Consider the following 12,970-nt stretch of genomic DNA (forward strand, 5'->3'; position numbering starts at 1 on the left):
TCCCTGTATGGGCTACTGTGAGCTGTGCCTCCCTTAAAAAAATTAACAATAATAATAATAATAATAATTTAAAAATAGGCATATCTTCAACCCAGCAATTCCACTTTATATCCTCAAAGAATACACGTGTATAAAGAAGCATGTTAAAGGATATTGTCAACACTCATTGTAAAGCAAACACTGGAAACCTTAATTTCCATGAAGAAAAAGAATGGTTAAATAAACTGTACCCATACTACTATGCAATTCTACGTAACAACTAATAATGATGATGTGTATATTGATATGAAAACATCAAGACGTTATTAAACAAAAATGAAAGTTGCAGAACAAAAGGTATTATAAAATACGATGCTATTTATGTTTTTAAAAGACACACAAAACTATGTAGTTTTTACAAAATACTGCAACTGGCAAGGTAGGTATATCAGAGGAGACATTCACTGTATCAGAATATATTCATGTTTTACCTGTATAACTTTTTACCAGCTCCTTCCAACCTTAAAATCTGGACATGGCTGTCAGCCAACAGGCTGTCAACAACTTGGAAGAGGAGTTGACCACACAGAACACAAGTACATTTATACAGTAAGTAGTCCCCCCCTTATCTGCAGGGGATACATTCCAAGACTCCAGTGGATGCCTGAAACCACAGCCCCTACATACACTGTTTTTCCCCTACATACATACATACACCTATGATAAAGTTTAATTTATAAATTAGGCACAGTAAGAGATTAACAATAAAACAGAATAATTTAAACAATATACTGTAATACAATTTATGGAAATGTGGTCCCTTTCTAAAAATATCTTACTGTACTGTACTCACCCTTCCTCTTGTGATCTGAGATGCTATAATGCCTCACAAGATGAAGTGAGGTGGAATTTTCCATTTAATTTTTTTTAGACCGTGGTTCACTGCAGGTAACTGAAACCACAGATAACAAAACCATATAAAGGGGATAAAAGGGAACTACTGAATTTCTTCTCCTTCCTTTTTTTCCTTATCCAGTCTATCTCCAAAATTATTTCATGATTGATTTTCCTAAAGCAAAGAGCAAACATTAAGCATTTGCCACGATGTATATGCTCAGTATTTGGTAATGAAAGGAATGCTTTAGGAAAGTTAATCTGATTGTAATAGACAGCAATGTGACACACGGAGGCAGGACAGGGGAACCGATCAAGATGGCTTTTCCTTATCCTGTTCCCAGCTGTTACAGGCTTCCCAACGCATATAAAATAAAAGTCAAATTCCTGAGCCTAATATCCAAGACCATCCCCAGTTCAGCTTCAACGTCTTCTTCTGATCTCTTCCATTAGTTCTTCCCATGACAAGTCTCCAATTCAATCTAGCATTAGCATGTGCTCACAGCTCTGTTCACAATTACTTCTGCCTTCTATCTCCCTACATCTTGCTTCCTTTAAAAATATACTCAAATTTGTTGTTTAATGGGTATAGAGGTTATGTTTTGCAAGACAAAGCATTCTGAAAATTGGTTGCACAACAATGCGAGTGTACTTAATACTACCAAGCAGTACACTTAAAAATTAAGATAGTAAATGCTGTTATTTGAATTTTACCACAATAAAAAAAAATTAGAAGCTGATTTACCTTAAAGAAAAAAAATCACACCCTCCCCGTCTTCCATGACCAGCCCTCTCTCCTCTGAATTCCTAGAGCTCATATTATCTTTACAACTCATGTGGCTTGTAATCATTCACATTCTTACATTTCTAATAACTTTTCATCTGTCTTCTCTCTCCCTCCCAATTTGGTTGAAGCATCTTAACAAAGTTCAGTAAATATCTGCTCTTAATTGGCTTACCTCAGAAGCAAAATCAAAGTGAGAAGAAAATGATGAACCATAGTAACCACTTTCATATTAAAAATATTTATTTTTCTAAAAGATCACACAAAAGTTGGGAAGAGAAAGAAGGATGTTAACTAGCTTACATCAAAATCTGGGCTGAGGAAGGACAAAGAGCTGCCTAAAGAAACTGGTAGCTGGAGCAAACTGCAGAGGTTGAGACGGCCACTGGCCAACGGCACCAGTGGCCGGGGTCAGCCACATTCATGAGCACCGCTGAGGTGCAGAGGGGCAGCACAGCTGCCGGCCCCAATCATTCCTCCTTTTCAGGAAGGGAGAAGCAGGAGCTCACTCTTTAGACATGTTCTTGATGGTCTTGTGCTCCTTCATGGCCTTCTCCCAATCGCTGCCATTGAACTCCTCAATGACTACACTCCGCACGGTGCCCTCATCCAGGCAATGTGGGGCAATTCCTAAAGGGAAGTGGCACAGAGAAAGGAGGGTCCCAGATATAAGCGAGACCAAATGCTTTACTGACTCTTGGAAAAACCCACAGCAGCAAGCACCACTCTAGTGCATGTCAGGCTTTCCGCATCATACACTACAGCTCACAATGTCAGCCTTCCAGCTCACTTCCCATCTCTCAGATGGGGATCAGGCTTCCTGAACCAGGGATGGCAAAGGTTGGACATCAATACCAAGCTGAGAGTAAAAAGAGTACAAAGACTCAAGCCTACAGAAATCTCTGACTGGCAGCCTGCAGAACTCAGGCCTTTTCCAGAGCTTAGACGGTAACTGTCTAAGCACTAAACACCTCCCCATCTATACAGAATTTTATACTTTCCAAAAGCCTTTCCTGTGCCTCAAGGTAGGTAAAAAGGAGTTTCCGTGTGACACATGAGGAAGAGGGGCTGCTAAGGAAAGGGGGTGGCAAGGGCGAGGATGACGTCATGCCCTCCCCGCACAGCTGCCCCACCACAGCTCTGTAGGCTGCATCTACGCAGGAAGCAAGATTACTCAGCAACAGTAATTGGCAAAACTTTCCATATGGTGATGGGAAGAGAACTGACTCTGGGTGGTGAACACACAATGTGAGATATAGATGATGTATTACAGAACTGTACGCCTGAAATCTATGTAAATTTACTAACAATTGTCACCCCAATAAACTTTAATTAAAAAAAATTACTCAGGGACGTCCTCAATGCTACTTTCCACTCAACTCACACTGTAGCTAGTGTCATTCTGAACAACTGTCTAAGGTTGTTTTCTCCCCCCAGATCCAAGTAGGACCTGAAGAGGAACTTGGGGGTTCTCCTGTTTGTGTTTTGAACAAACTGAAATGTTAAAAATGGCATTATCAATGCTCCTCATCCTTGCTCCTTTATCACCTTAATCACCATCGTTGTTAAAATTCCCTCGCCCACCCCACAGGCCAATCACCTCCCCATCCTCTCTCTACCCGTCAATTTCGGCTCCAGCAACACACAGGTCTGACAGCACCAGTAAATAAGAATCAGGATCTGACTGGTATCTGAATAGGCAGAGCCAGTCTTAAATCCCATCACTTGAAAGAGCTCTGCTGAAGAGCTGTTTTTCTAAAACATGCAAGTGGAAAGGTCTCACCAAGCAGTAGGCAAGCCAAGTACGCCAGTGCCCACCTTTCCCACCAGCATGTACCCAGAGCAGCCACAGGCGTCTCCACGTCCCTCCTGAGCTTGTGGCCGTGCCCTTCACTTACCGAAGCCTCCGGGGTTGGAGCGGGGGGTGTAAAAGCTCTGCACGCCGCATCTCTTACAGAAGGTGTGCTGCGCCTTGTGCGTGTTGAACGTGTATGTGGTTATGCTGTCGGCTCCCTGAGGGAACACAAATAGATTTCTCTTTTACAAAGAGATTTGTTCTTGTTGTTGTCATTTTTAAAAATATCTTTTAAAAGGCTCAATGGGTCGGGAAGCCCTTCTGTAGGGCTCTCAGGATCATGACGACATACCAGTCTCGCAGAGACTAGAGACTTCTCTGGGACAGGGACTCACCTACACTGCCGGGACACACGTCAGTCCGGAGCGTGACAGCTCATGCCTTCTCCTAGGTCAGCTGCACACACAGCAACTCAGCCTCACATGTTCCCTGATCCACAGCAAGAAAGCATGCCTTGTGGACGTCAGGGAGTGAAAACGCCTACTTCCCAGGCCTCAATGGGGGACAGCTCATGCTAGGGCCTGGTTCTCCATGTCCCCAAACAGGAATGCTAAAGGTCTTAAGAAAACTATTTGACTGTATTTGAATTCATCTAGAAAGGACAAACTAAAAAAAAAATATTTACCAGATATCATAGGCAAAGTACTGCTTTCCTTAATGGATAGTAACAAATGGGAAATTGTGTAAAGGACATGAACAAACGGTGAAAAGGAAAAGCAAATCGCTCTTTAACCTGCGAAATAATGTTCACACTCATGAACTGCAATGAGATATTTTTCACTGTCAGGTTAACACAGTATTGATGAGTACGTGGAGAAACACGCACTCTCATGTATCAGTTGTGAGAATCTAAATTGGTAAAATTTGGCAACATCTACCAAAATTTTAAATGTACATATCCTTTAATACAGCATCTGCACTTCTAGACATCTATCCTACAATTAAAATTCCATATGCATCCAATGACATATGTATATAGCACTGTTGGTAAAGGCTAACGATTGGAAAAATGAAAAATGTCCATCAGTAGAGACTAGTTAAAGCAATCATGGAATTGCTTTGGAATACTATGCAATTTGTGAAAAGAATGAGGCAGTTCTATTTACAAATGCTAATATGGAACAATCTCCAAGGTCACAAAGTTAAGTGAAAAAGCAAAGTATAAAACAATTTGTATAGTACAGTACCATTTCTATTTTTTAAAAAGGAAATATACTTATATGTGCATGTGTGCGTGTGTGAAGCGTTGGGTGGAGGTTTCTTACCACCATTAGGCCTTTTTATACTTCTTCCCTAACTACCAGAAAACCACCCACTCAGGAGAGAAAAGCCCTCAGAGCTCCAGCCTTGTATAAAAATAGTTCCCTGCGGGGGCCTCTTCTTTTATTTTTTTAAACTTTTTAAATTTATTTTTTAAGTGTGTTTTTTCAGGAGCCATCAACTCCAAGTCAAGTAGTTGTTTCAATGTAGTTGTGGAGGGTGCAGCCCACAGTGGCCCATATGGGGATCGAACCGGAAACTCCGGTGTTATGAGCATCACACTCTAACCAACTGAGCTACCCGGCCACCCGAAGGGCCTCTTCTCAGACCACATCCACTTCACCACAGAGAAGTAGCAAAGAACAATTGCCAAGTGATCCCAAACCATCAAGTTATCTGATTATATACTTTCCCCCAAGACATTACCAAGAGGAACTGGGAGCTGCCTCACACCCTACTTTACCTCATTCATTACTAGAGGTCACCCAGTAACATTCCGACCCTATTCCCTCATTATCCTGTGCATCCACTAAAAACATATGGCCTGTCATCATCAAAGTGCTATGTACTCAACCTCTCTGGTCATTTCTTCTGTCTTCACACCCAATCAGAAATCACCAACGACCACCACGTTGACAAATCTAACGGTCACTTCTCTTGACCATTAGATTCGTAACTTGCTCTTCTTAACCTGACCTCTCAGTACCATGCCTTCCATTTTGAAACCTGTGTCTCTGAGGACATCACACTCTCCTGTTTTTTCCTCCTTCACCACTGGCCATCCTTCTCAGGGCTCTCTACAAATGTTGGCGAGCTCCAGGGATCTGTCCTCCACCCTCTCCATTCTTTGTCTACACCCTCTACCCAGTTGACCGCACATGGTGTCACAGCTCTAAACATCATCAATATGCCAACAACTGCCTAATCAGTGGTTCCAGCTCTGATCTCGCTCTACAACTCCACTTTATGAGATCCAGGTGTCCACTTCCTATCTCTACCTAAATGTCCAAAAGACATCTACAACTGAACTTTTCCAAAACAGAACTTAGATGCCAGCACCCTCACCTGCTTCATTTACTCAGTCTTTTCTCCCAGACACCCACTGAGTGCCTACTCAAAGCCAAGCCTACAAGGCCAGGAGCTGGTCAGACATGACAAAAGGTGGTACTTGGAGACCCTCATGATCTAGTCAAGGAGACAGACATGGAAACAGATCATTACACCAAAGCACAGAGAGGTCTGTCAGACCACAACAGGGGCAACCAAGGAGAGGGAACCAAGGGAGGAATGAAAGCCCCACTCCACATAAACAATAGTGGCTGAAAGCCTTTCTAAAAAAAGTTTCTATTGTTTGACCAGAGATTTTATTTCTAAGACAACTGATCCTAAAGAAATAACTTCTAAGTTGTCAAAGATTTATACACAGGGAGGTTCATCACAGTATTGTTTATAACTGGAAAAAAATTGCACTCAATCTCAAAGTTCAAATACAGAAAATTGCTTATGGTAAATTCATATAATATAATATGCTGCGAACACAGAAAAAGTGTAAATAAACTAGGAAATGGTGTGGGGGAGGAAGAGATTAGACAAGGAAGGGAAGACTTTTCACTGTTCATATGCACTTTAGTATCTTTCAAATTTTGTACCAAGCACAAAAAATTACCCAGAATAATAAAGTGTAACATTTTTGAATCACATATTTTCAATGGGAAATACTAAAGTAGACTATAAAGCAGAAAGAAAGGTAAAATCCTACTTTGATACAAACATACAATATATATTTAGCTGTATTTACCTGTGTAGAAAATAATGCACAAGGATAGACACCAAAATATTAACAGTGGTTACCTTTGGTTGATAAGATTTGAGTGATCTTATTTGTTTTTTGATTCTCTATATTTGAAAATGTTTCCACCGTAATATCAAATATGCATCCAAAATACAGAGGAATAAATAATATAACCTTTTTAAAAATAAACATGAAACCTGGGTGAGGAGGAAATTAAAGCTCAGAGAGGCCCTGCTGTGTTCCCTGCCCGCTTGCACTCTCCAGGGGTGTTGTAAGTCAGGGACTCACCAGCAGGTTCTGCATCTTCCACCCTGCTCTTAGCACTAACCTTCAGGAGCTTGAATCGAGAAGCCGGAACAATGAAGTGTCTATTCTGCTTCTTCTTGCAAATGCTGCAGCTACAGACAAAAAGAGCAAGTCCCAGATTGTGAACAGCCATCTGCACCCTCTGAGTGTCCATAGGGCCCAACCTGGTATGTTCTGAGAGCCAAATGACCCCACAGGTGAAGCTCCTCACCCAGGGAAGGGGGAGCTCAGGCAGATGGGCAGACTATCTGGGGTCTCTGCCCGCAGGTCCCACAGCCAGCCGTCGAGGCCATGCATCCGTTGGAAAACCAGGACCAACAGAACCACGTTTCTGCTGCCCCCCCGCCCCCCCCAGTTCATTACAGAAGAGAACCATTGCATTCTAGAGACACTTAGAAAACAACTGTCAGACATAGCTACGATCTTATTATGCCTATGGGATGTCCACACCAAAAATGAATAAGGAAAATTATGTTTCCCTCTTTCCTCATCACAGAAAGCCTAGCTCCAAGTAAAACAGCTCCTCAGAATTACCATCTTTGGTAATTAAATCTAAGTCCCCTCTTTTCAATCCATCTTTTAAAAAATTCTAATTTAGTATAAAATCCTCTAAATGAGAGGATTCTCTGATCCTACTATAGGATCCCTGGTGCTTCTCTCATGTGGACCCCACTATTAGCAGCCTGGTGAGTTTCCCATCTGAGTCATCCCATGGTCTATTTCTCACGTCATATAACTCAGCTCCCGCCTAGGGGCAAAAGATGCAGAAGTCAGAGCCTGCAGTGCTGGTTCTACCACAATGCCAGGAAAGGTGGGAGAGGCAGGCCCTCCACAGATGCTGGCAGTGCCACCTGCCTCACCTGGAAGAACAGAAGGACCTGGACGGTGGAGAGCTTCCACGTGCAAGTGGGCTCCGCTCACCTACCCCGCACCTCCCCCTACTCCCAAGACTCTACCCAAGGCTTTTCATTCAGCACCCAGCCTGCCTGCCCGCCCTCCAGCTAACCACTCCCCCAATCAACCCGCAGAATTAGTCCCAGGGGTGACTGCCATGCACTCGCCAGAGGACCCTGCTCTGCATTACCTTGGACTGTGCTCTAGGAGTGGTCTCTCTAGCTCTCTCTCAGACACACAGACACACACAAAGATACATCCACACAGCAGACTTATTTTTAACCTCCATCTTAAAAAAAATTATTATTGAAAACTTCTAGCACACCCAAAAGGAAAAAGAATGTAACAATAAACCCTTGTGTACACATCACCTGACTCCAACAATTATCAGCTGTACAGATAATGTTGAAGCACTGTTTTAATTCATAAGTCCTTTTAAACCAACTTGGGAAGAGAAAACACTCACTTGCAGTCAAAAATGTGTAAGTCTGCCGAGGCCCAAACTTCAAAGCGAACTGCTCCACAGTGGCAGCCTCCTGTGTGTTTCACCAGGCCCTGGTATTCACTACACGAAACAGGAAATCAGAAAAGGATTTCTGAGTAGTCACAGAGGACCTTATTGCACAGCTCGTATTTTCTCTCTTCTCTTGCTGAAAGAAGCAGGAAGCAGGACAGACAAAACTCTTCTCTACATGACACCCAGATGCCTCTGTGCTTTTAAGAAGGTACTGTCAATTTTATAAAAGAAAGGATTCAGTGCCTTCTTTGTCCATGAGTGCTCCGTTTTCCATTTCTTATATGTTGTTAAATAGTAAAAGAAAGCATTCTAAAAACTTGAGAAAGGGGGAGTAAGTGTGGGGGTGGGAATCCTAATCTCACCACTCAAACATTTTTATTTATATTTACTAAAAATTTTTACAAACCAAGCATTAAACAAGATACAGGAGACGTGGTTCCTGGCCTTAACGACCTTACGCAGCCATAAAACAAAGTACCCAAATAATATTTAAATGATTGTGACAACGGTGGTATAGGCTGCCATGAAAAAGACAAGGGGACCCAATTGAGTCTGGGGGTTCAGAAAAACCTTCTGAGAAAGTAACAACAGCTCTTATAATTTTGTTATATTCCCCTCCAGTATTTTTCATACACGTGACTTTTTACAGAGCTATACATACATATTACATACAACTTTAATCCTTTTAAAACACATTATAGATAAGCCAGGCCCTTAATGGAACATTAAGATTTGATAAATATCATCAATTTGCTTTCCAAAACGGCTAAATACTTATCAATAATGAAGGAGAAAACATTTCACTCTAACTTCTCAAGCAATAATTATAAGAAACATAGCTTGCTTCAGTTTTAATTTGCATGTATTTGGTTATTAAGACTAAACAGGAGGATGGGTAAAAAAAGGTATAGGGGAATAAGAGGTACAAACTTACAGTTATAAAATAAGTAAGTCATAGAGACTTATTAAGGTACTGCACAGAGAATATAGTCAATAATGATAACTTTGTATGGTGACAGAGGGTTATCACTGGACTTATGGTGATCACATCCTAAGGAATATAAATGTCGAAGTCACTATGTTGTACACCTGATACTAATATAATTGTATGTAAACTATAATTTTTAAAAATTTATTTAAAGACGTTTTACAATTTTTTTACAAGTTGAATCAGTTAATTTGATGTATTTAATTTTTTTCTGAATATACAATTAATGCTTGCGGTAAAAAATTCAAACGTTACAGCATTTGATAAAGTTAAAAATCAAAATCTCCTATAATCCTAACACCCAGAGGAATCCAGTTAACTATTTGCTATATATTCCTCCAGACATTTTTCCATACGATAATATTTTAACAGTGCTGAATTATACATTCCTTTTGCATAAAGTTAATTTGATGAGTTCTGGTTTCTTAATAAATATATGTACTCACACCAATCTGATAGGTTAAAAAAAACTCATCTTTTTATGTCAACATTTTAAAATCTTTTTCTAAACCATGTATCAGTTTTGAAGTAAAATTTTACTTCAAATTTGAGTTTTACGTTTCGGAGGATCTTTATATCCCCAACACTTAGTAGTAACTGGCACACAGGTGTTCAAAAAAAATGTTTGATGAATATAAAAAAACGTTCAGCCTATAGTCCAAGATGATACATCAAAAACTGAAGCACAGAGAAAACCAAATATTCCATCTCAGAGATGGTTCACCCTAAACGAATTTCTTCGGGAACAAAGACAAAGGAACATTTTTGTTCAAAAAAAGAAGTAATCCTCAGGTTGTTAGGTAATCGTTAGGTTGTTCCTCTTTTTTTCTAGGGTTTTGATTGCTCTTTTTAATTCATAAAATAATCGACAAAGATATTATTAGGGCGCTAAAATACTTCTTTGTAGCACAACTGTTGTACAGAGTAGGGATCTAGACGCTATCACATTTTGGGAAAACAAAGCAGCTCTTGCCAGAGATAACACTAACAGCCCATTTCTAACAACACAACACGGACACTCTGAAATCCTCTGGTCATTGAAGGAGCTGGGGGTTCTTTTCCTGCAGCATCAAAGCTGGGGAAGCGCAGAGGAGAGCGTGCCGCCCCGGAGCATCAGCGGTGAACAGAAAGCCCTCCCCGCCTTAGTTATCCGCGCCGAGCTCCCGAATCCCAGCACGTCTCCGTGCGCGCTCCTCTTCGGGATGCAAACACCCCCCTCCCACCAGCCCGCTCCTGGAATAACGGGATTTCGCCTCCCAGCGGGTTCAAAACTCTTAAAGATTTTCTCATCCCCTTACCTTTCTCTCTTACCCTCTCTCCAAAAACACATGCTCAAATATAAAAAGCGACTCAGCTATGAGGAAAGTCGTGGGATTTATCTTCTTTTCATTGGGAAAGGCCCCGGCTCCCTTCGCACGCCAAGACAAGAGACAGCGTCCCGTGCATGATGGCTGTCCCCGGGAGAGACCCTTCGTGTCCCAGGACGCCGTGTGTGCCTCCACAAGCTCCAGGGAGGCGCCCCCTACTTCCCTGGGGAGAAGCCCCCACGCCAGCCCAGGAAGTACACCCCTAAAGGCAATTAGAAAAGAGCCTGGCACCACTGGGGGTACGCGCGGCGGTCACACCACCGGTAAAACGCAGAACAGAAAATCTGCCCCAAACCCGCAAGCAGAAGGTGTCGGGCGGGCGGGCTAGCCCGACTCCCGCGCGCCCGGCCCGACCGCACTCACAAGGTGTCCAACAGGAGCTTGGCGGCCCCCTCGAAGGTGAGCCTCTGCCGCTTCTGGAACGTCTCCCAGCGCTCCCGCTGGTCGCCCAAATCCAGCGTCGCCACCGAGGACGTCGGGGTTGCCGGGGTCGGGGGAGGCGGCGGCGGGAGCAGCGCCAGCTCCGGCGGCGGCTCCCCTGGGCCCACCTCCTGGGCCCGCGGCGACAACTGCCTCGGCCGCTGCTTCGCCGACTGCCTAGCCGCCTCCCCGCTCCCACCCCGGGCCTGGGCCGTGGGGCGCCGTGCGCGGCTGGAGCCGGGGGCCGAGGCGGCGGCCGCGGGGGCCCTAGAGGCCCGGGGGCGCTCCTGCCCGCGAGGCTCGGAGGACGCGGTCTTCCGCGTCTGCCGCATGGCTCCCGCAGCCTGGCGCGCAGGCCTCGCCGCCCGCGCGCCCCCGCCGCCTCGCGCCCCCGCCCCGCTCCGCGCGCGCCCCTAACCGCCAACCAACCTGCACGCCCAGGGGGCGCTGCGCATGCCGGCCTCCCGGCCCCGGCCCCGGCCCCCCGCAGCAGGAAACCCGCTCGCCCCCCGCCTCCCGGCCTGCACCTGCCAGCTGCATCCTGCAAGCCACGCCGGACAGCGCCTCGGCTCCCGACGCCAAGAGCCGGTTTGCAGTTGCAGAGGCACCTCCGTCCCCTCTGAACCCAGAGGGCTTCTTCCTACCTTCCTGACCTAGGTGGTCTTGGATCAGCCCTGAATTCACAGTCACATCCCAGCGGACAGCTTGGGGTAACTTCGTCTTCAAGGTGAGGACTACTACTTATCTTGCAGAAGCCAGCGTGCGCCTGAAATAAGCTAATACTATGTGTAAATGGCCTGGCTGGCACCTGCTGCCTACTGGACAAAGAGCATCCGAAATTACAATTCTTAAACTTGGTCTTTCCAACTTTATAAAACAATGTATGTAATGTATATAAATATATTTTAAAAATTACAAAACAGTGTCTTGAGGATATCGAGTCAACAGGTTTTTTAAAAAGTAATAAATGAATAAACCCCAAACTAAATTACGTATAGTTTTGTTGAACACAGAACCAAAGTTTAAAGACAAAAATCACAAAAACCACTGATGAAACATAGATATTTTCTACATTTGTTAGTTGCTCTATTTTATTCTTATCTTCAAAGAAATAACATTTTCTTTTACTCATTTTTCTACTTTTTTGTTTTCTACTTTTTTAATTTTATTTTTATATTTTTTATATTAGTTTCAGGTGTACAAAACAACATAATGATTAGACATTTACACCCATCGCAAAGTGATAACCCTCCCAAATCTACTATCCCTCTGACGTTGTATATATCTGTTACAATACCATTGGACTATATTCCCTATGCTGTACTCTGTATTCCACGACTATATATTTAATTATAGTTGACATTCAATATTATTCTACTTGACCTTCAGGTGTAGAGCACAGTGGTCAGGCATCTACACAGTCTATGAAGTAATCCCCCAGACAAGTCCAATGCCCATCTGGCACCCTACATGAGCTTTACAATGTTATTGATTATATTCCCCATACTGTATTTCACATCCCCATGACTATTTTGTGACTACCAATTTGTACTTTCTAATCCCTTCATATTCTTCCTCATTACCCAAAGCCCCTCCCTGTTTTCTACTTCTTTAATTTCAACTTTCTTCTTTATTAATTCTGTTTTTGTTTATCTTTTCATTAGTTTAATAGTTTATTGGATTAAATACATAATCCATTTATTTTCAGTATTTTGGGTAGTAATAAAAGTTATTAATGACTACAAATTTTCCTCTGAGTCTAGCTTTAGCTGTATCTATTAGGGTTTTATATGAAGTGTTCTCTTAAAATTTTCCAGATCATCTGTACTTTCGGTTTTTGCCAAAGTGGCTGTGGGAACAGAACCCCAGAAAGCAGTTTCCAGGCTCTCGGCCTCACACAGAAAGGTGCTGGCT

General features: G+C 43.1%; 1 protein-coding gene across 1 annotated transcript; it reads right to left on the minus strand.

The window, feature by feature from the left end:
• Window positions 1-1,879: 1,879 nt before the first annotated feature.
• Window positions 1,880-11,413, minus strand: CENPV (centromere protein V). The gene is made up of 5 exons (XM_081027042.1): window positions 11,000-11,413; window positions 8,231-8,329; window positions 6,893-6,962; window positions 3,556-3,670; window positions 1,880-2,287 (listed from the first exon to the last, which is right to left on the minus strand). The coding sequence occupies exons 1-5, from the start codon at window positions 11,386-11,388 to the stop codon at window positions 2,163-2,165; spliced, it is 798 nt and encodes a 265-aa protein (XP_080883168.1). The 5' UTR covers window positions 11,389-11,413; the 3' UTR covers window positions 1,880-2,162.
• Window positions 11,414-12,970: the final 1,557 nt, after the last annotated feature.

The sequence above is a fragment of the Rhinolophus hipposideros genome (assembly GCF_964194185.1).
Source record: "Rhinolophus hipposideros genome assembly, chromosome: 20".
NCBI classification, from domain to species: Eukaryota; Metazoa; Chordata; class Mammalia; order Chiroptera; family Rhinolophidae; genus Rhinolophus; species Rhinolophus hipposideros.